Source organism: Amphiura filiformis, chromosome 1 (assembly GCF_039555335.1).
Source record: "Amphiura filiformis chromosome 1, Afil_fr2py, whole genome shotgun sequence".
Classification (NCBI taxonomy): domain Eukaryota; kingdom Metazoa; phylum Echinodermata; class Ophiuroidea; order Amphilepidida; family Amphiuridae; genus Amphiura; species Amphiura filiformis.
In genome coordinates this window covers 4,221,060-4,242,946 of record NC_092628.1, presented here as the reverse complement: position 1 = coordinate 4,242,946, position 21,887 = coordinate 4,221,060, and the positions used below count along the sequence as shown (strand labels likewise).

Sequence of the window (21,887 nt, the reverse complement as noted above, 5' to 3'; positions counted from 1 at the left end):
TAATTTCGGTAGACTTCCCATTCAAATAGATGTACTTACAATACCTTCAATTATGCTGTATTTTTACTATCTTCCGTAGATGGCAATAAATCTTACTAAACAGTCAGAATTAATAGGTAAATTTTCACGGGAAAAATTTCTGGACACGTGACACCCATGGCGCAGACATATTAGCATTATGGAATGTGACCCCGAGCACAGCGGGTGTTCTTCCAATGTATTTGAATAGGAAGAATTCCTCCTTTGGTGCAAAATAAGTTACTTGTCGCAAGTTAATAATATTATGGTAAGAGTTTCCGTAGATAACTATTTTTTCCGTAGATAGATATTTTTGAAATTACGTTTTGATGATATTGTGAAGAAATTAAGATAACATAATATTTAATAAATTTGCAAGTGCACAAATTTCTATCAAAATTGCTGTCAAAAATACTATTCCAATTCAAAATTACTAAGACTTGAATAGCGAGGTCACCGCCGGGGGTCAGAGATCAGGCTCGAGGTTACACTCACATTGATACGCATTGGTCACGTGTCCAGAACAATTTTCCCGTGAAAATTTACCTATTAATCTTGACTGCTAAATATTTACATATGAAATACCAAAATGATTTCATAATAACTATCTTCTGTAGATAGTAATTTTATTATGATTCAATTGAATACCTGAGTGGAAGAAGGGCCCAACTCCATCAAAACTGTTTTTGAGATATTAAGAAAAAACTTAATATTTGGAAAAGTTTTATAGGCAGAATGTTTTCATCTTCAGGGACCTTTAATACATGAACATACAATATTACATACATTCGAAATTATAAAAGATGTTTCCATGGCAACGGTACAGGTCTTAATACGAGCTGGAGTTGGGCCCTTCTTCCACTAATATACTGCAGGTACCAGTTCCGTAAGCAGATGTGTTATAAATAGCTACGGAAATTTGGTAATTATCCATTAATTACACAAATAGAAGCATGTAATATATGTTAACAAGAAAGTTTATTGTAGTGAAAAGCAGATTTCATGGATGAGCAAAATTCCTCTTTAACCCAATATTTGTGGAAGAAGGGCCCAACTCCATGGAGTTGGGCCTTTCTTCCAGGAAAACCATGATTAAGTGTATGTGGTAGACTATTTAGAGAGTGGATTTTGGCTCATCTTTCACACACAAGGAAGAACAATCTGCTGGCAATAAAATGCTGGGTCTAACTCATTTTTGTAAAAAATTGGAGTTGGGCCCTTCTTCCACTCAGGTATTCAATTTGAAGGTTCAGTACCACTAACATCATCCACACTTCCTTCATAAACAAAGGGACATTTAACCATCCCCTTACCATTAAGGGCCATACCGACTCAAAATATTCAACATAGAATATTGGATGTAACCTGTTTTCATTATTTCATCTAGTCCCGTTCTAATTCCAGTAATGTTTAACTTCTAACGAATGTATGATGACGTAAAATTGATAATACATTATGTCGAGTCAAATATATCAAATATCTGGTGGAAATTTATTATCAATTTTACGTCAAAGATTTGTTAGAAGTTAAACATTACTGGAAATAGAATGGGATAAGTTAAAATAACGAAGACATTTACATCCAATATTCCACATCCACTAAAAAGTAGTAGCCCTTAAAGCACAGCCCTCGTTCTCAATTATATTTGCTTGTGGGCCAAAATCAATTCAAAGATGTGTGTTTGAGGGCCAAATACGCCTTGTTTTGCTATGTTCTCTGTACACTTCAGAGCTGTTCAAAGACCAACCATAATTGGTCAGCAGGCTGGATCTGGCCTGTAGGCCGTAATGAGAACCCCTGCATTATTGTCAGAATGGCTCACAAGTGGGTGACAGAACTTCATTTTGAATATTGTTTAGCTCTGAGAAAGTTTGTTTAACTTCTTGCACTACAATGTTGCTTTTTAAACAACACATTTTCTTGACAGCAATTGATATCAATGACAATTATATTGTGTTCTGTTCTGTTGTGCAATTACATTGTGTACCTAATTTCACAAATGTACAAATGTACACACACAAATCCTGAAAATGTTTTGAACAAATGAGCAACCAAATGCATAACCACACTTTAAAAATAAATCTAAAACTGCCATGATCACCACCTAGTTTCCAAATTTAATTCTGCTATCTTCAGTAGATAGCTGAACTATGTTTTAAGGGAACAACTCAAAGCATAGATGTCATCCTATTAATGAAAGAGAAATGTTTTGTGGTAGATGGCCAAGGGAAGAGTCAGCTACGAAACCAAACTAATTACGTTTATACGGTGTAAACAATCTTTTAGGGTCAATAATCATACAAAGAACTGAATGAACTAAAGAAGTAGCACAAGGGCTTTCTTAATAAATACAGTAGCCTTTTGAACTGTAATTATCGTCATAATGGTTCATTATCATGTGACATTTAAATAACATCAATATTGCCACATCTTAACATTTGTGTTTTGAAAGAGGAGATGCTAACCACACACATGGCCATTTCATAAAGCTAATAACAGCCACCTGTTTATTGGGTACAATGCCTGCTCCTTAGACCCCTAATCAATAGATGTATTTGAGCACTCCTTAATTGTCGATATGACTACCTAAGTGAATACATGGATATATAATAATTATTATGTTACATAAAGTAACTAATATGGCTATCATGTGGATGTCCTGTAGGTCATTTACCCCACTTGATGGATTGAAATCTGTGATAAATTTGTGGTTTATTTGCATAACTTTAGATGAAGAGATGAAAAATAAAATGAATGAATGAATGAATGAATAAATTATTTTACCTATATCAAGTACCCTTAATAGGTAAATTTTCACGGGAAAATTTTCTGGACACGTGACCAATGCGTATCAATGTGAGTGTAACCTCGAGCCTGATCTCTGACCCCCGGCGGTGACCTCGCTATTCAAGTCTTAGTAATTTTGAATTGGAATTGGAATTTGACCGCAATTTTGATAGAAATTTGTGCATTGCAAATTTATTAAATATTATGTTATCTTAATTTCTTCACAATATCATCAAAACGTAATTTCAAAAATATCTATCTATACGGAAAAAAATATTTATCTACGGAAACTCTTACCATAATATTATTAACTTGCGATAAGTAACTTATTTTGCATCAAAGGAGGAATTCTTCCTATTCAAATACATTGGCAGAACACCCGCTGTGCTCGGGGTCACATTCCATAATGCTAATATGTCTGCGCCCATGGGTGTCACATGTCCAGAAAAATTTCTGACTGTATATTATATTATGTACACGATGTCAGATATTAAGCAAAAAACAGTCTAATGGCACGTGTGATTGATTGGCCGAGAGCCAGGCATACAAAATGCTAATGCCCGGCTGCTTTAGTGTGACGATTTCGATATCAAAAAAACGCATGAAAATCACATGTTTAAGAATGGTACATGATATTTTTGTTATAATTTGATGAAATACAATTACGTTGAGAAATGTATGAATGGTGGTTTTTTTAAGAGACTTAAACAAATGAAAAGTTCATATGAAAAAACTGATAAATGCCATTTGATTTTTTTTACAGTTGAGTTTTAAAGGTCACCAACATCGCATAATTCTCTATTAGTTTCTTTAAAATTGACTAGTTATAGTTTCCTATGTCTCAAATTAGGAAAAATGGATATCTGGTTTTGCATCAGAACTTTTCATATGCTCAGATGGGACAAGTTCACTCATCTATTCCTATAATTTCCTGATAAGCCACCTTACCTGGCTAATTCGGTTGAATCCGTACTGTTTGAAGCGTTCATCATACAACGGTACATCACGATGGCTGATATAGAATGGTTCCCATAGAGGCTGCCATTCTACAGAGTATGCAATGTTTAACATCCCTGGTGAACCCTGTAAATAGTAAATAGAAAAAAAAACATTGACAATTAATAAACAGAGTAAGAATGTGTTTCATGGTCAGCACATGTTTTTGGCTCCTTTGGTTCTGAGAGAAACTACACACAAGAGAACAAGTAAGCAGGATGGATCCAGGAGGTGAAGTCAGGGATGGCATAAGGTGGGGCCTTCTTTGGCCTTCCTTTAATTTTCCTCTTCTTCTTTTTCTATGTTGATCTTGTTGGTCTATTCCCAATAGGGGCAGGTGTGGAATGCATTTGCTCCTATGTGGATCCACCCTGGTGAAATTATCTTACTTAGTCAGTCAAGATTAATAGGTAAATTTTCACGGGAAAATTTTCTGGACAGGTGACCAATGCGTATCAATGTGAGTGTAACCATGGTGTAACCTCGAGCCTGATCTCTGACCCCCGACGGTGACCTCGCTATTCAAGTCTTAGTAATTTTGAATTGGAATAGTATTTTTGACAGCAATTTTGATAGAAATTAGTCCCAAACAAAAATGTTTGGTAGACTCATAACCGGTGCGATCTTACCTTTCCGATGTTGATTAAGATACTTCTTGCATCGATCCCGAGATGCGAAAAACCAATAGTCATTTTGTCCCACATAAATGAATAAATAACAAAAACCTCGATCCCCGGTGGACTCACCCAAAAGGTGACGCCACACCATATGATCGCCCCTTATCCGACTTGGGATCCCCTACCGGACCAAACTTGTAGGGGTGGCCGGGTCGGGATAATCAACATCGAAAGGTAAGATCAAGATCGTTATGAGTCTACCAAACATTTTTGTTTGGGACTAGACTCCGTACACCGGTCGATCTTACCGTTTGCGATGTTGATTAAGATACTTCTTGCATCAACATCTGAAAGATCGATCTAGCAAGTAACGGACGGATGGAGGTACAAGATTGGTCAGCATCTGATCAGGGATCGGGAGCGGGTAACGATGGTTTTCGCGAGGTCAGAAATATTTTCCCCCAACGGTCGGGAAAACAAAAAAGACCACGCGATCACAGACATAAACCTCCTTACTTAATAAGTTTGGTGGTTAAGAATAGCGACACTGGTTCTTACCATGCTGAGTATTCTGTATAGTCTGAAAACCTGGTACCAGACACCACCGATTATGATCGCCGAACAATGTCCCGGTAAACCTCCCGCCCCGTCTCTGATTACTAACGTAAACGGAAGTATCGTAGAGAAGGGCTAAGGTGGCTTCCGGGACACCGCCTGCTAGATCTCCTCAAGGGACAACCGAACGGTATACCCAAGATGATGAGATAGCTCGTGTCGAGTGGGTCGTGGGACGCGAAACCTTCGCGATCCCCCGGACCCCACCAACACCTGGACCAGCCATTGCGACAGCGGCTGGACCGAAAGGCTCTGTAAGGGTGATGAATGCGGTCGTGAGTCCTCGCAAGGCTTGTGTTCGAAGAAATAGTGCTGCAGCGCCTTATCGGACACCCCAGCCTATCTTTGGCTTCAGCCGAACCTTGCCCAACCCTGGGGATTGAGAGGGACGAATGTCGGTATGCACGCGCCCGCTCAGAGTCACGAGAACAGAGCGCCGAAACAGTGTCCCTCCCGTGTTTGTGAACACGGAAGCTAACCTCGAGACCGTGTGCAACCTAGCACCGCCGCCCCGAAGCTAACGCCAAACCGGAAAGCCATCTTGAGAGTTACGATTTAAGCCGCCGCTTTTGACGGAAGGTCAAAAGGGTGACCCTTAAAGTAATCTAAGACTGTGTTGGGATCCCTTAGGAGGATCACTTTCCTTTTGGTAGACACTCGCTGAACATACCGTCGAGGCGTAGACTAATAAGGTAACCATCGGTTATGATAGTCGACCCGCCTCAAACCTCTGAATGGAGAGGACAGCTGACTTATAGCTGGCCCCAGTGGCCCGCTGAAGTCTTGCTTGGAACTTTTCTGTCAGAAACTCCGGAACTAGCAGCACAGAGGCTCTAGCGGGAGAGCTATTTGTCTCATTGCCCCAAGCGTAGTATGGAGCCAGACTCTGGCTATACGTACGGAGGGTAGTCTTCCGTCTAGCCCCGGCGATGAGAAAAACAGCTTCTGATGAAAAGTATCCCTCGCGCGCTGCTCCTGGTAAGGGCCATGCAGCTAACTGCAGGTGCTCTAGTGATAGACTGGTACCTCCGCCCGGGCATCCGGAGTAGATCTGGTACTGGGAGTGCCAGCGGCCTTGCCGCTAGCAGAATGACAATGCAGTCTTCCCACCCGATCTTGGTCACCACCCTCATGAGTAGTGAGATCGGAGGGACTGCATAAGCTGTCATCCCTCCCCAGTCTATGGACAGAGCGTCCATGGTGAATGCTTGGGGGTCCGCGACCCTTGAGCAGTACACCGCAGTGGATGATTGCGATGAGATGCGAACAGATCTTTCGAGGGGTGGTACATCCCTTGAAGATCGCCTGAGCGACTCCATGAGCAAGGGACCATTCTGCTGGTCCCGACACCCTTCCTCGTGACAGATTGTGCGCGAGGATGCTGGTGACGCCCGCGATGTGTATCGCTCTCATCGTAATCTGCCTGAACTTGCACCACCCTATCAGGTGTCGTGCATGCAGGCTCAATCGTGGTGGCCCGGAGTCCCCTTGCCTGTTGGGGTAGGCTACCACGGTTGTGTTATCCGTCAGGACAACGGTATGTGATTCCACGATCACCTCCTCGTGAGCGAGGGAGGTTGATGTGAAACTCTGTCTCTATGGCCCCCCATAGGCCCGAGACGGAGTCTTCGTGGATGTGGACCCCCAGCCCCGCTTTTGACGCTATGGTCGCCACTACGTGACATACCGGGGTGCAGGAAACCTGACACCCTGGGTCAAATTGGGCTGATGGGTCCACCACCAGAGTTCCTCTCGCGATCTCCGACAACGGAACCGCGAGGGATATTGGTGACGACTGGGCCTGCAAGCAGGCTAGAAGGTGTAGTTGGGTAAGCCTAAAGTAGAAACGGCAGTGCAGCACGCGGTCTACCATACTGGCCGTTAGGCCTACCACCTGCATCCATGCCACGGCGGGTTTTGCCCGAGGCTCGGCCAAGAGTCAGGCACACCGCACCATGTTCGCCACCCGCCGGGTGAGAGCACCGCGAACCCTCCGTGAGGGTGATCTGGGCCCCTACAAATAGTGGTTCATGCGTGGGACCACGCTGGACTTTTTGAGCTGATCAAAAATCCAGGGTCCCGCACCCCACGGACTATCAACCCCATGAGACCCGTAGTCTTCAGTGGAGTGCGTCCCAGATATGAGCCAAACGCCCAGGTAGCAACTGATGTTGACACCCCTGTGCTTCAGGTACGCTGCCACCGCTCTGACCAAGAGTGTTAAACACCCTGGGAGAGATGGACAGGCCGGATGGCCGGTATCAAAACTGGTAATTTTGATCCTGTACCTAGAAGCGCAGATGCCTCCGATCTTGAGAGGCGATTGGCATATGCAGATAGGCGTCCGAGAGATCTAGTGATGCTGTTCCCATGCCCCTGATGGGGCAGGCTAGCACCGAGGCGAGAGTCCCCATTCTGAACCTCTTGGGCCTGAAGAACGTGTTCAACAGCCTGCGGTTCCGGATGGGGCTCCCTGTCGCCGGTCTTCCTTGGAGCCAATGGCTCCAAGATCACCCAGAGAACGGGGGTAGACCGGGACAATCGCCCGCTTCGTGGAGAAGCTGTGTGATCCCTGTCAGTAGTGCCCGACGCTGGGGGCCGCCTGACGGCACTACTGTGGACCTCTGAAATGTGCAGACGAATGTGGGGAGACTGGGTTGCCAGTCTGTAACCCCCACTCACCACTGACCATACCCAGGCACTCAAAGAGATGGTTTCCCACCTCTGGGTGAAAGCCATAAGCGGTCGTCCACTGGGAGATCCCCCTGTGGAAAAACCGCTGAGCCCCCCAGGAATGCTCTGCCTAGCTTCCCTTGGAAGAGCGCTTGCTCTTCTTGGGGGCTTGCCCGCTGTTCCGGTGCTACCCTTGCGCCTCCCAGAAATGGGTGCTACAGGGGTAGTGGGCTCAGGTACTGTTGGTGGTGCACGGCCTGCTGAAGTCGGAGCTCCTACCCATGGTAAGGGCAGTTTCCGACTTCTTCAGAGTGCTCCTGCTGGTAGCTTCTTTGCACGGTCCTCCACCGAAGCGCAGAAGCATCCAAAGAGAAAAAGGACCCTGCCTTTCCATCGCTGAGCGATTGGAGTGGCAGGCCCTCCCCGGGCGCTGAGTGGACACCCTATGGGCTAGGCCCATGGAGCTCTCGTTGAGGCTAGCTGTTAGCACCGCTAATAGGCTCACTCGGGAAGAGCTCAGATGTTGTCTGAGCGTGATACGCTTGACGACATCTGGGTCCCTCTCGGATCCCCTCAGGTAGGTCCTGTGGTCCTCCCGCTGCTACATCGCAGAGGAAGCGTGCAAGCACGCCGGCGCCATAGCTCTACTGAGCTCGACAGCCCACGATATCTACCCGTGAGGTTTGCCGGGAATGAGAGTGCAGGCGCCCCCTGTGAGGAAGCAGCAGCTGAGCATCCTACTGAAAGGATCCCCTGGTCCTCCTCCATGGACTCCCCCTTAGGGGGTGTCCGGAGGAAGATCAGTGCTGCAGCGGGGGCAGGAGATTGTAGTGATGTCACTACCGGACTCAGCTTCCGACTCCTTTCCCTCGCCCACAGTATCCGTGATCATGTCTGGCGATGACGGTAACTGAGGACGGGCATCTGAAAGCGGTAAGAAGGCATAACCACTGTGTGGCTCGCCGACTACCTGCCAGCAGAAGAGGGAGTACTCCCGCAAGACCCTGAGGTATCCCCCATGGCACCACCGGGCCCGCATGCTCTCGCAGCCGACGTCCTAGCGCTAGCAGACCGGGGCCTACCCTGATCACGATCTGGGTTAGCCCCATGCCGGCTGGCCTGGTCAACAGCTGATGTTGGTACTGCGTGGCCATCGCTAGGCGACACTTGCCACGGTGCTAGGCCGTGGAAGAAACACCTGCGGCGGGTACCACGGGCATACCCAGCCGGCAGCTGACCCTGAAAGGATCCGCCACCAGGGTAACCCCATGGTACTGCAGTACCAGCACCGCCTCCCCCCCCCCTTGTTGCCACAGAGACTGTGGCGACTAAGGCGGGTGCTGCGGTACCGGTGCGGTATCAGCGTGGGTACCCTTGAGGGTTCCCAACTGTGGGCCGCTGTACCCTCGCCACACTGCGTTCCCTGTTTGGGGGATCAAGCTGTGTGCTGGCGTAGTACCGCGCTGCGGTACTAGCATGGGTACCGTGAGGGTTCCCGGTTGTGTACCGCTGTATGCGTGGTTCCAGCGTAGGTGCCCGTGAGGGCTCCCGGTTGTGTACCACTGTACCCATGTCTCACCGCGCTCCCCGCAAGGGGATCAAGCGCGTGTATGGGTACCCCGCTATACCGCTGTCCCTTGGCTAGAGGGAGCTTGCCTAGTACCACGGGTAGCTGAGCTGCAGATACCCCGATCAATCACCTCGCCACCTGAATAGGCAGCGCCAATCAATGGAGCTATGCCCTGTTGATTTGACAGTGATCGATCAAGAGAGGGTAATTGACCCATTGACGATAATGGATCACCCACGCCCGCTGGCTCTCGAGGACATAAGTGGGTTGTTGATCAGCTAGGCTGTTCAAGCTACTTACTGTACCCTCTAGAGCCGCCAAGGTCGCTGTGTGTGGCGGACCACTCACGGCAGCTATGGGCGGGTGCATAGCGGCTACCACTGAAGTCAAGCCGTAGCTCGCCTTTGTAGCTGCCATCGAATCGCACCTGGGTCGCTGTCCCGTGAGAGACTGGCGAGCCCAACCCCTGAATAATCGCCAGCCAGTCCCTGTGGACAGCCAGCAGCTATTCTAGGGCCCAGGGTATCACTCGGCGGTCCCGCCATGGAACGCTGCCGTGTGACAACCCCAGTTGGTTCTGCTAAGACTACACCCACAGCGTTAGCCGCGGTATCGTCTCTGTTGAACCCATGCATGCTAGGGTTCAACCCAGGCAAGCCCGGGTACCTTGCATGCTGCCCGTCAGCTGGCTACTACTGTGGCTGTTTGAGCCCGTAGATATGCCTGCAACAGACGGGTGTCCTCCTGCTAAAAACCCGTGAGGATTTTTGGCTAGAGGACTGGTATCCTCCTGCTACAAAACCCGCTTAGGGTTTTCGCTGGTGGTTACCGCTCTGCTGCCTGCTACTTTGCTCCGACGATAGTCAGTGCTTTCGCTGGCTGCTGAGCCTTTGGACGCGCTTAGCAGTCCTCGAAGGAACCGCTTGCTTGTCCGGGACCGGAGCCCCTTAAGCAGACCTGCCATGACCCATAGGGGCTGTCACAGCAGAATCTACCGACGACTGGTATCCTCCTGCTGCAAAACCCGCTAGGGTTTTCGCTGGTGGTTACCGCTCTGCTGCCTGCTACTTTGCTCCGACGATAGTCAGTGCTTTCGCTGGCTGCTGAGCCTTTGGACGCGCTTAGCAGTCCTCGAAGGAACCGCTTGCTTGTCCGGGGACCGGAGCCCCTTAAGCAGACCTGCCATGACCCATAGGGGCTGTCACAGCAGAATCCACCGTGACGACCTTACCAGTGCCCTTGGTAGATTTCTTCTTCGCCTTATGGCGATGATGGAGCCTATCCCAATCGCAAGCTGGAACTCGGAGAGTCCTAAGCAAAAGAAAGACATCTAGAAGATCGTGAGCACTCCCTGTGGGTGAAACAGAGCGGTGTGGGTCCCGCCCGTCACCAGGGAAGGGCAAGCCCGACAGGGCCGAGGCGAAGCGAGGAGAAAGGGAGGGGGCACTACCCCCCCAACACGCGACTCAAGCCCAGTAAGCAAACCTGAGCACGGAGGCTGGTCGCTAACGTTAGTGGTAAAGTAAGGACTGGCTAACTTTATTACTAAAATGTCAGACGGGTCCCTACCAATCCCCACCGTATGAATATCTGATTAACTCGTCTTATCGGACGGTAATGAAGACATAACGATAGAGTAATCACCCTAACATAGCAACAATAACCTACCATACATGAAATACAATGTGTATGTACAAACATCTATTGTAACTTACAGGCTGCAATGGTTGTTTTACGTGGGAAACAAAATGAATGGCGCCAACGAGCGGCCATTTTGAATTGCTCGTGTGTCCCGTATATAAACGGAGGCACGATATGTAGCTAAGTTTTGGATCGTTTTTTGTCACTTTTTCGCCAGAAAATGCCGCCAAAACTATCCTCAGCCGAACAATACCGGTTTGGTTTTACCTAAGGTGTGAAACTACAACCGTATATCTCGCCTTGGTCGAGAAATTGATACAGTGCTATGAACAATCAATAGGCACGTCTGTGTCAGTCGGAGACCAAGGAGGATAAGGGACGATCATATGGTGTGACGTCACCTTTTGGGTGAGTCCACCGGGGATCGGGGTTTTGTTATTTATTCATTTATGTGGGACAAAATGACTATTGGTTTTTCCGCATCTCGGGATCGATGCAAGAAGTATCTTAATCAACATCGAAACGGTAAGATCGACCGTGTACTGAGTCTTGTGCATTGCAAATTTATTAAATATTATGTTATCTTAATTTCTTCACAATATCATCAAAACGTAATTTCAAAAATATCTATCTACGGAAAAAAATATTTATCTACGGAAACTCTTACCATAATATTATTAACTTGTGACAAGTAACTTATTTTGCATCAAAGGTGGAATTCTTCCTATTCAAATACATTGGAAGAACACCCGCTGTGCTCGGGTCACATTCCATAATGCTAATATGTTCTGCCTATGGTGTCACGTGTCCAGAAAATTTTCCCGTGAAAATTTACCTATTAATTCTGACTGTTAGTTTGCTATTCATTCTTTTGTTTCTCTCTCTATAAATCGCTCTCTACATTTTATGGATAGGTCTATGTACATTACAAAACCTCAAAATCGCAAATTTAAAAACAAGCAAAGTAGTTCAAAATCGGCAAAGTGCTAAAAATTATGTGCGCAAAAATTACCACTTTTACATAACTTACTCATAATTCAAAGAGAAATGTGAAGAGTGCCTTGTTTGTTTTTAAAAACATATGTGACGTGTCATATCAAAACGGAGACACTTTCGGGCAGGATCGTAAATGGAGAAATAGCCAAAAATTTGCCCGGGGTGATTTTTTTCACAATTTGGGTTTGTTGCGAATTTGTGATGTTATTAATGTTAAATATATTGTCTGCTAGTTTCAGACCGGAATATAACTGGCATCTTGTATTTTTTGAGACATTTTTCAAGGTAATTCCTACTCTCAACATTGTCAATAATATATTTAAAGGCCGATATCTCAATTTCCAATTTTATGATACCATAACTTACGAACGCAATATCTTCGCTTATGAATGTCCGATTTCCTTGGGGAAAACAGCGTTGTGGAGCAAAATATCGCTATATTTAAAATGTGTAAAAACCTCAAAATTGATAACCTGCCCAAAAGTGTCTCCTTTTGACATGACATGTCACATATTATGTAGAAGGACATTGTCTGGTTTACATGCTTTCCAGTAATTTGTTGCAATACATAGAATCTCAGGGGTCCATTTCACGATACTTTTAACCCTTTGTAACTCAAGTCACCGTTCTTAAGTTATGAATACCCTATTACTAGATATAACTTTATGAAGGCTCCCTGTAGTAAATCTCTAATGCTTACGAAGGGTACCGTGAAATGGAACTTGCGATACGTTGTAAGTTACAATTGATTTTGAGACTTAAAAAGCTACGTAAAGTTAGTAAATTGGACCCCAGGTCCTTTTCACTATCTTGATATTTGAACAAAACAGCTCTTCTTTACACATAAAGATGCATGTGTGTACAAAAAATATGTCATGGTTTGTTCTGGTTGAAAACAGTCAAATTCCAAATAAGTGGCATGTAATACCGCACATGGTGCATTCTGGGATGCTGTGATATCTTCTTTGGCTTACAGCCATACAGCCTGTTTAGTTCTGATGACAAACAAAAATACCCAGACCTAATTTACTGATATGTTAATTCCCTTCCCCTGCCCCCTTATCCATTTCACATAGCTATATAGCTCTTTCCAAGCATGCCTCACTTACATGCCGTAGGACATACATACACACATCTTAGTTGGGAATAAATTGAATCAAATTTGAAGAGCAAACAAATTTACCCTGTGTTAGCCAGGTTATATGGCTCAAGGAATAATTTGTAATGCTACTCTTGCTGCCCCTTCCTCTACTGCATAACACAGCCATAACAGCAGCTTATTTTCAAGATTATGGATCTAATTATGCACTCTTAAAGGGGTCTAGTTGATTTGATTATATTAGATTTCTAGCAATATAGCTCACATGATTTTCTACTAAAATTTGACCAAAAAAACATGTTAAATTTAACTAGATTTCGGTCAAATTTTAATAAATAGTAAAATGTGACAGGATTTATGCTCGCATTTGGTTAGAAATCTTGTGAGATCCTATTTTACATGAAATCTAGTAAAATTGATAAGATTGTTGAAAGAGTGTATATTATGCCGTGGGACATACATATGTAAGTACAGTATGGTATCTTATTTTGCTTATTCTGATATGGATGTGTCAGACAATGTACATGGCCACATAAGGATATCAACACCTGATCATTTATGTGTCCAGTCCATTGCCCTGTCCCTTTCCCTTAATCATCCATTCTTAAGATAATGCCTTATGGACACTCAACCACAACTATAGAGTCTGTCTCATCTCAGGTTGAGAGTAAGTTAACGCTGCGCCATGCTGTATTTCACAGTGGCAGATTCGAATCCAACATGGGGATACTCTCAATTTGAGACAAAATACACTATAGATTTACATTTAAGAAGCAAACAAATTAACCATGCATTACTTATAAGAAGTTGCAATTTTAGCAACTGGCATTTGATAACAACATCAGAACATGGTCAGCCACTGGCCAAACCCCTATCCTCCCTATTACATGTATTACACATAATGTCAGCTCCTCCAAATAAATGCCTTAGTGTATGCCAGGGGACATACAAACATGCATGCACATTACCATTCAATTGAATCCACTTACAGAGCAAACAAATAAACCATGTGTTTGCCGCATCATGTGTTGTTCTATGTAGTGAAAGCCGCTTAGCTGCCTGTTTATAGGCAAATCACATCAGTTTCTTTTTACAGTCTATGATCACATCAAGATCTGGCAGACATGTTCTATAGAGAATGATCATACAAACCAACCAAGAAACAAAACCTCATCGCCATTCGGGTTATCGAACCATGAGAGTGGTCCGCTTGTCAAGAAATACGGTCCCCATGCAGTGGCGTAGCCAGTGGGGTGGCCAGTGGGGTGGCCCAAGTTCCCCGCTCATCATGTCAGTTAGTTCATTTTAGGCCGTCGGTACACGACGGGCCTTATCGAGGCAGAGGTTATCTTTTGAATCCTTTCATGACCATTGAAGCATAGTCAAGGACACTCACACGAATTAAAAGACTTGTCGCTCACGACAAAAGAGTGTCAAAGGTCATAAAACACTAATTTTGTGTATTTCCGCTCTCAAGAATATGGGTGTTTTGAACAACTATTGGTCTGTCCCAACTGTCCAAGTATTACGGCCAAAACAAGTTTTTGTATTGTTTTTGCTATGCTACCACATATTCTTTGTATTTATTTTTCGCTTATAATATTGATAAAAAAATACATAATTATAATCATACAAATGTAGCTCATTTAAGATCCAACTCAAACTGAGTGCATCTGTTTAAAAGGGAATTTTATTAGGCCCATGAAAGTCAAAGTTTATCGTCACTTTTTTTTCCAGGTTGGTGAGGTGACTTTTTCATTTTTCATTATTTCATCAGATTTCATTATTGACCTAAAATGTGTGTGAATTTAAAGCAAAATGAATATAAATGCGACGAAGAGCCTGGTTTTGCTCCCAAGTTATGAATTTATATGTTTTTCTAACTTCTCGCAAGAGAAGTTTACATAAATATTTTATTAACCCGTAAGTTACGGGCCACTCCCGGGAATTTTCCCGAGCCATTTCCTAAGATTACCCCCCCGTAAGTTATGGGGCCTGCGCTCAAAAACTACAAATCTGCCTTTCAATTAGCCATAAAGAAATCAATTATTTCAATTATTTACAACCCATAGCTTAATTGACTACAGTTACTAATTACTTCCATCCATAATATGGAAGCTAGCAATGACAAAATTTCAACAATTGTGATATTTTTATTTATAACTAAGAACATATTGGTGATATTACATTTTTTACAAATTAATTTCCTTTTATGGAACAGGAAAGGAAAGGACAAATATTTGTAGCAACATTTTTTTTTTACAAATCGCATCATTCTGGAAAGCGCAGCTTCCTCATTGAATATCAGAATGTTAATTGGCAGTTATGCAGGTAGTCAAGGGCGTAAATCGGGTGGGGGACAGGGGGACACGTCCCCCTCACTTTTTAAAGTGGGGGGGACACAATATCAAATGTCCCCCCACTTTTGGTCCCCACCCTAAAAAAAAGGAAAGAGAGAAGAGAAAGGGAGAAAAAGAGAAGAGAAAAGGGAGAAAAAAAGAAAGAGAAAGATTAAATTGCATGTAATTGAGCATGCCCATCACTGCCCATGCCTACAAAAACCGCACAGTCGGTTATATATAGGCCTGTGGTTATTTTAGGCATTGCGTGAAGGTGGGTCCACGGCCCATAAGCGTGTGAAAATTCCTCGGGCCCGCCTATAATGCAGGGCATGTCACATTTTATCACCAAAAAAATGATTTCAACATCAATCCATGCATGCTTTAGTAATTGTGAATCTCAAATCTCAAGTAAAATTTTGACAAAATGACTTCAATTGGACCTTCATTTTGTAAAATTTTCCAACGTCTGAAGGGGAACATCCCCCTCAGACACCCCCTACCACTTGTGTGTATATGCTTATAAACAAGTGGTCGCTTTCACTTCAACACCCGCAGGCACAGGTTCAGGGGGGCAGGTCCGTATAGGCCTAACATATCAGTGGACCTGTGTAACATTTAACATTTTGCTAATTCAGTTCGGACCCTTTTTTCTGTTTAAGCAATGATTTAAATAGTGTAAATATGATGCACCAAATGGCTTCAACTTTTCAGGGTGGAACATCCCCCCTCAGACACCCCTGCGTAGTGGGTAAACAAGTAGCCATTTTCGGTTCTGCTTTCCACATTTGCCAATTTATGTAATTTAATAGGCCTACAATAATAGGGAAAACTTTTCCACAAAAGGCTTCATGGACTGTCATTTCACAAATTTTTGGCTTTTTTAAACTAAAATTTTACACACTAATAGTGCCAAAATGGGCCACCAAATCGCTTTAATTAGGTATTCATTTTGGAAAAGTTTCTTACTTCTGAGGGGGCACATCCCCCTCAGACACCCCCTGTGTAGTGGCTAAACAAGTAGCCATTTTCACTTCTGCTTTCCACATTTGCCAATTTATGTCATTTATAGGCCTAGGGAAAACTTTTCCACGAAAGGCTTTGTGGACTGTCATTTCACATATTTTTGGCTTTTTTAAAGTAAAATTTTACACACTAATAGTGCCAAAATGGGCCACCAAATTGCTTCAATTAGGTATTCATTTTGCAAAAGTTTCTTACTTCTGAGGGGGGCACATCCCCCTCTGACACCCCTCGTCGCACAATAAGCTGAACGCGATGGCCGCTTTGCCCATTTTTAAACTGTTTTTATTGATTTCCCCCATTGTCAGTGTGTCCCCCCCACTTTCAAAAATGGATTTACGCCCCTGCAGGTAGTTAACTGTTAACCAATTCTGCACTGATATTATGCGTACATAGTCAAAATTAGTACTTGATTTGTGCAATAATTGGTTTGTTTTTTATAACTTAACTGTATAATTACTAAGCATTCCATTACACATAAAAATACATTTAAATGAGGCCAAACATGCTAAGCACATGTACAAAGGTTGGTTCAGCAGTCTTTTTTCTGGAAATATATTGGTGACTTTTATACTCTTTACGTTGTGCATTCGGTATTATGGATTTTCTAAGCGTGCACGTGCAATGCATTAAAATACTTTGTGATGTATTAGTTTCACTGCCCTACTGTGAAGTGGTCATAATTGATTGCAAATTACAGGTTAATGATGGCACTACTGGTTGGGGGCTTGAACACAAGCATATGGCTAGAGCACAGTATTACAAGCAAGTGCACACAATGGGAAAATACCATGGTGTCAAGTTCCAATTTGAAGAATGAGTGGTTCAATATTATTTGCGAAAATTAATGTTTTTGAACATTTTTGGACTGAAGGATGCAATATTAAAATTCAAATTTTGCAATTTGGAAGAAAATGGTTTCTGTAAACCGAAAGAAATACAATTTGGTAAAAAATTTCTTGTATATACAAGAGACAAAGCACATACTTACAAATTATGTTCCTCTACAATACACTTCCTGGATACATGCCTACAAGCCTAATGTAGAGCTTATAAAATAAAGTGAAATTAAATCAAAGACATCAGCAAGTTGGCACAAACCTCCACTTACAATCCTCCGAATTGGAACAAGCTGTCACATTGAAAACAGGTGGCAAATCTTAAATTCAAACATTTAAAACAAATACACAGTGGCAACCCTCTAATCTTCAATCATATTGAATTGCATCACATCTTTATGAAATAAAAAAACAAAATTGCTTCTGGAGATGTGTGATTCCATATATAAACCTGAATATTGGTAATGTAAGAATAATACAATTGGATCAGGAAAATACAATTTTGAAGTCCAAGGGATTTGGCCTGTAATGGGAACAAATGTGAACCGGTATTGGTATTATTTTTCCTACATATGTTACCTAAACATGATTAACCCAAATATTCCAAGATTCAATTGAGCAAGATTGCCAAATAACAAATAAAATATGCTGAAAATCACATTTTTACAATAGGGATGTGGGAATGATTACTCCATTTTCTGCAAATGTTGGGAACAACGAAAGATGCTCTATAGACCTTTTCAAAATGATTTTTAAGGATTCATTTTGATAAAACCCGAAGCATGAAATAATTTCCCCAAACGCACGCACAGAAAAAATAACCTCTTCAGCATCATGAATGAATGTGATCTGATTCAACCACATTAAAGAAATTTGACCTGATATATTTGGGAAACGAAATTCTTAATTTATTGAATGTGTAACATAAAATGTTGTCTCTTTCAAGCATTCATGCAAAAAGAACATGTAGGCTAAATGTTTTTTGTAAATGAGACTAATTCCTTATGGAATTACTGACATTTATATAGTGTGATGATCATGATTAATATAGTCTATACAGTGTTTTTATTATTGATATTCATGTAATAAATTGATATCAAATGAGAGATCCTATTTTTCTCATTAACATATTGAAATTGGGAGTTCCAAATCAGTGAATTTCAGATACATAATGTATCATCAAAAACTGTCAAATTAGTCTCAAACGTGGTATACCACAGTTAAGACTAATTCAACAGTTTTTTGATGATTTCTTCCGAAATACCGATGTGGAACGCCTAATTTCAACATGTTAATAAGAAAAATATGAGTTTTCACCTGATACCAAAATCTGCATGTTGATGGGGTAAAGTGGGGCATGGAGCTGTCAATCAGGTTACCCACCTTTACGAATATAACCAGGGTGTAAAACACATTATTTTATCTGATTCACTGGCTGAGGTATATCAAATGAGGCTGATAAGTTTGAATTAGTAATGGTGGTCCCCGGGTGGTGGTCGAGTGAGGGTTGCAGGGCTAAAAAAAATAAGGGACCTAGATGGATATCAAGGGAAGGGTAAAATTAGGGGCATGTCACAAACACTGACCTCTAGAGGGAATGCTTGATGTTACACAACCTACAAGGTCTGATTAGTGATTAACCATTTCCCTTTAAACAAATTGGCAAGTCTGATCCTTATTGTGTCTGAGTGATAGTGATAAATGGACATTACAGATTGTGCCAATATACGAGGTTGCAACATGTACACGTAGGAAAATATGTATCCTATTAACCTTAATATGCATGTTATTCCTAGACTTAGGCCTCCTTAACCCTAACCCAATTCAACTAGGTCTCACAAAAGCTCACTATTAAAACCACTCTGCGTGCATGCATTCCATGTGACTTGATGATGCAATCAGCCCAAGTCATACATGTACATACCCAGGGAATCGTTGGCCGGGCCAACGTCACCTGTGTGGCTACATATACTGGGGATCTTCTGCGTGGCATGCGAGGGGTCCGAGGTTCGAATCCCGGGGGTGCCAAGTGACTTTTTTCTTCATTTTTTCTCCTTTTTCATTTCTTCTTTCCCTTCCGATAGCAAAAAACCATGGGTAGGGTTAGGGTTAAACAAGAAAAATGAAGTGATTTCATAATTTGATGAAGGGTTATTACAGGTAGGTTATATGTTGGTTATTATGGGTAGGCCCCTATGTAGAATACTTCTTTTTTTAAAGAGAAATATCAGTGTTTCTACATGTGAATCAAATTGCACTAAAATTCAACAACTCACGGAATGCATTGCAAGCTTTGACAAGGACTAAACAATAATATTCTCCATATGACAAGATCCAATCTTATCAAGCACATTAAAACCTACATGTATACCATTAAACAATATTTTTCCACATTTCATATTATTGCTCAGGCAGTTATATGAGCAAAAATGTCCAAATAACCATATTACCACAATTCACCACATCATTTTTTTCACACCAACTAAAACCAAACATATCTTGGACATTAAATTTTACTGGGGTAATGAGAAAAATATGAACATTTTTCTGATACCAAATTCAGTTCTGATGAAGAAAAATTGGGGATGAGGTTATCGATTGGGTCACACCCCTTTCATAAAAATGTATTAGAACATTCTGAACATTCTGAACACATAGTTTGATACCAAATGGGATCAATTTCACAACCAGACATACACACCCCTACACAGAAAAACTTATCATACTTCAAAACCATACTGTACTTCAAAATTCCCTTAGTCCAAACTAAAATTCTTCAACGTAAACTTCTTTGTACAAATGTGTGAAATCTTATCCCAATGACCTGGGTGAATGTTTTTATTTCCATTGCTGCAATTGTCCAGGAAACAATGAAAACACTTTCAATTTGATTGCATACAATTCCTTCTACTGAGTGATTGCATACTTGGTTAATTCATTATTGTGTAACCACTCACCATTAACTGCCTAGTAGCATTTAACAGGTGTAATCAATGCATGCATTTAATAGGCAATCAAGCAATTTGTTCATTGTACTTGAAGAAAGGACAAACAAATTTGAAATCTAACAAAATACCGCAAATTAGAATGCAATTTCTGATGTCATTGTCACCATCTTCAGCAATGAATGTGTTACATTGTAACATTCTTATTTTAGGCTTACTTTTTTTTTTAAATATGGTTGTAGGGGAACATTAAGCTTTGATATTCTTAAGTTAATAAGGTCAACAAAAGTTCATAAATTCATTTAGGCAATTCTACTGAAAATTCTAAGGGACACCTGTCCTCAGTTAGACCTACAGCAGATGGAGCTTGGATATAATACTCTCTTATCATTAATGGCTCTAAAGTTTAGAAACCTTATGATCCTTCCCCTAAAAAAAAGAAGCAAAATCCTTTCACTCCCTGAATGAAGTTTTCACATAAAAGTACTACATTTATGTTTCAACTTTAAAAGCACTGTGATGAGTAGACTGATTTGCATTCCTTTTTTAAACAATTCATACCATATTCCATGCATAAAACACAACACATCCCGAGTGACTGCCCTGCCCAGAGACATGGATAGATACATGTAGCTGTTGGATCAGAACAGGATTGGTGGATTTTCCATGGTGGGATTGGAGGAATGATAAATTCAAATGGTCTACTACAGTAGACTATGTGATGAGAAGCTGTAAACTTATTCAAGTTGGCACTTGGCAGAAAGTCAACTGGGTATAGAAAGATGAAGTTTATGTGAAAAAGGCATATCAACAGACTCTATGAACTCATATGGATTGCTATGTAGACTTTGTAACCTAGCACACCTAGAAATACATGGGAAAGTGAAAAGTACAGTTTTGATACCACATTTGTCTACCAGCAAGTCAGTTCTGTTTAGTTGAGTAATTTGAAAATGAGATTGAGATCAAGCAATCCTTTAGGTTAGAGAAAGTACACAAGTTCCAAGTTCCCATGAGCACCAAACTGGCTTCTTTGCCAAACCTTTCATTATTGTCAAATCACATTTTCCAAAATAGTGAAATTCTTATTTGAATTATTCTGCTCAATATTTTAAAAGCATGTTTTATAAAAACCTTGTCCTTCCCTAATTATATTTCTCCAAATTCACAATGTATGACCCTTGTTAAACTCTGTGTATGAAAGGTCTTTAATTTTTAAGTGAAAAGTTTTAATTTTTTTATATAGTGAAATCTACCGTATTAAAAGAGTGTTAACAGTTCTTCAAAGCTAAAAAGACTACTAATACTATGTACATGGTAAACATGATCAAGAATCCCACACCTGTAACCTACATAAGCAAATTTAGCATTTTAAGGTGACAAAATAACTTTCCGACATATTCCAGATTTGAAATCCTTATTTTATATCCTTTAAAATCATACCAAACATGTTGGGACGGCTCCTTGTTTTGGTCTTCAATATCAATATTTCCTCCAGAATATCTTTGGTTTTTAATTGAATTTTGGCATGTTTTAAATGGGCTGGATCTTCTAGTGCCCTGTTGACTTTATCACAAATATGATTTTAAATTTGCCAAGTGCTATCTGCACACACACAAAACAAAAAAAAGTTTGTATGTCTTATCTTGTTTACAAAGAAAGTGTACTGAATGAATCATAATGATCAATAGTTAGTTATTACTTGGAAAGAAAGTAAGAAACTTAAAAA

The 21,887-nt window shown here is 41.9% G+C and overlaps 1 protein-coding gene across 1 annotated transcript in view; it reads right to left on the bottom strand.

Moving 5' to 3' along the window:
* LOC140135403 (beta-1,4-glucuronyltransferase 1-like) overlaps positions 1-21,887 on the bottom strand; it is a 233,411-nt gene that overhangs the window by 197,686 nt on the left and 13,838 nt on the right. The window contains exon 2 of the mRNA XM_072169692.1: positions 3,754-3,888. Within this exon, the coding sequence (XP_072025793.1) occupies positions 3,754-3,888 (135 nt within the window). The remainder of the gene's footprint in view (positions 1-3,753; positions 3,889-21,887) is intronic.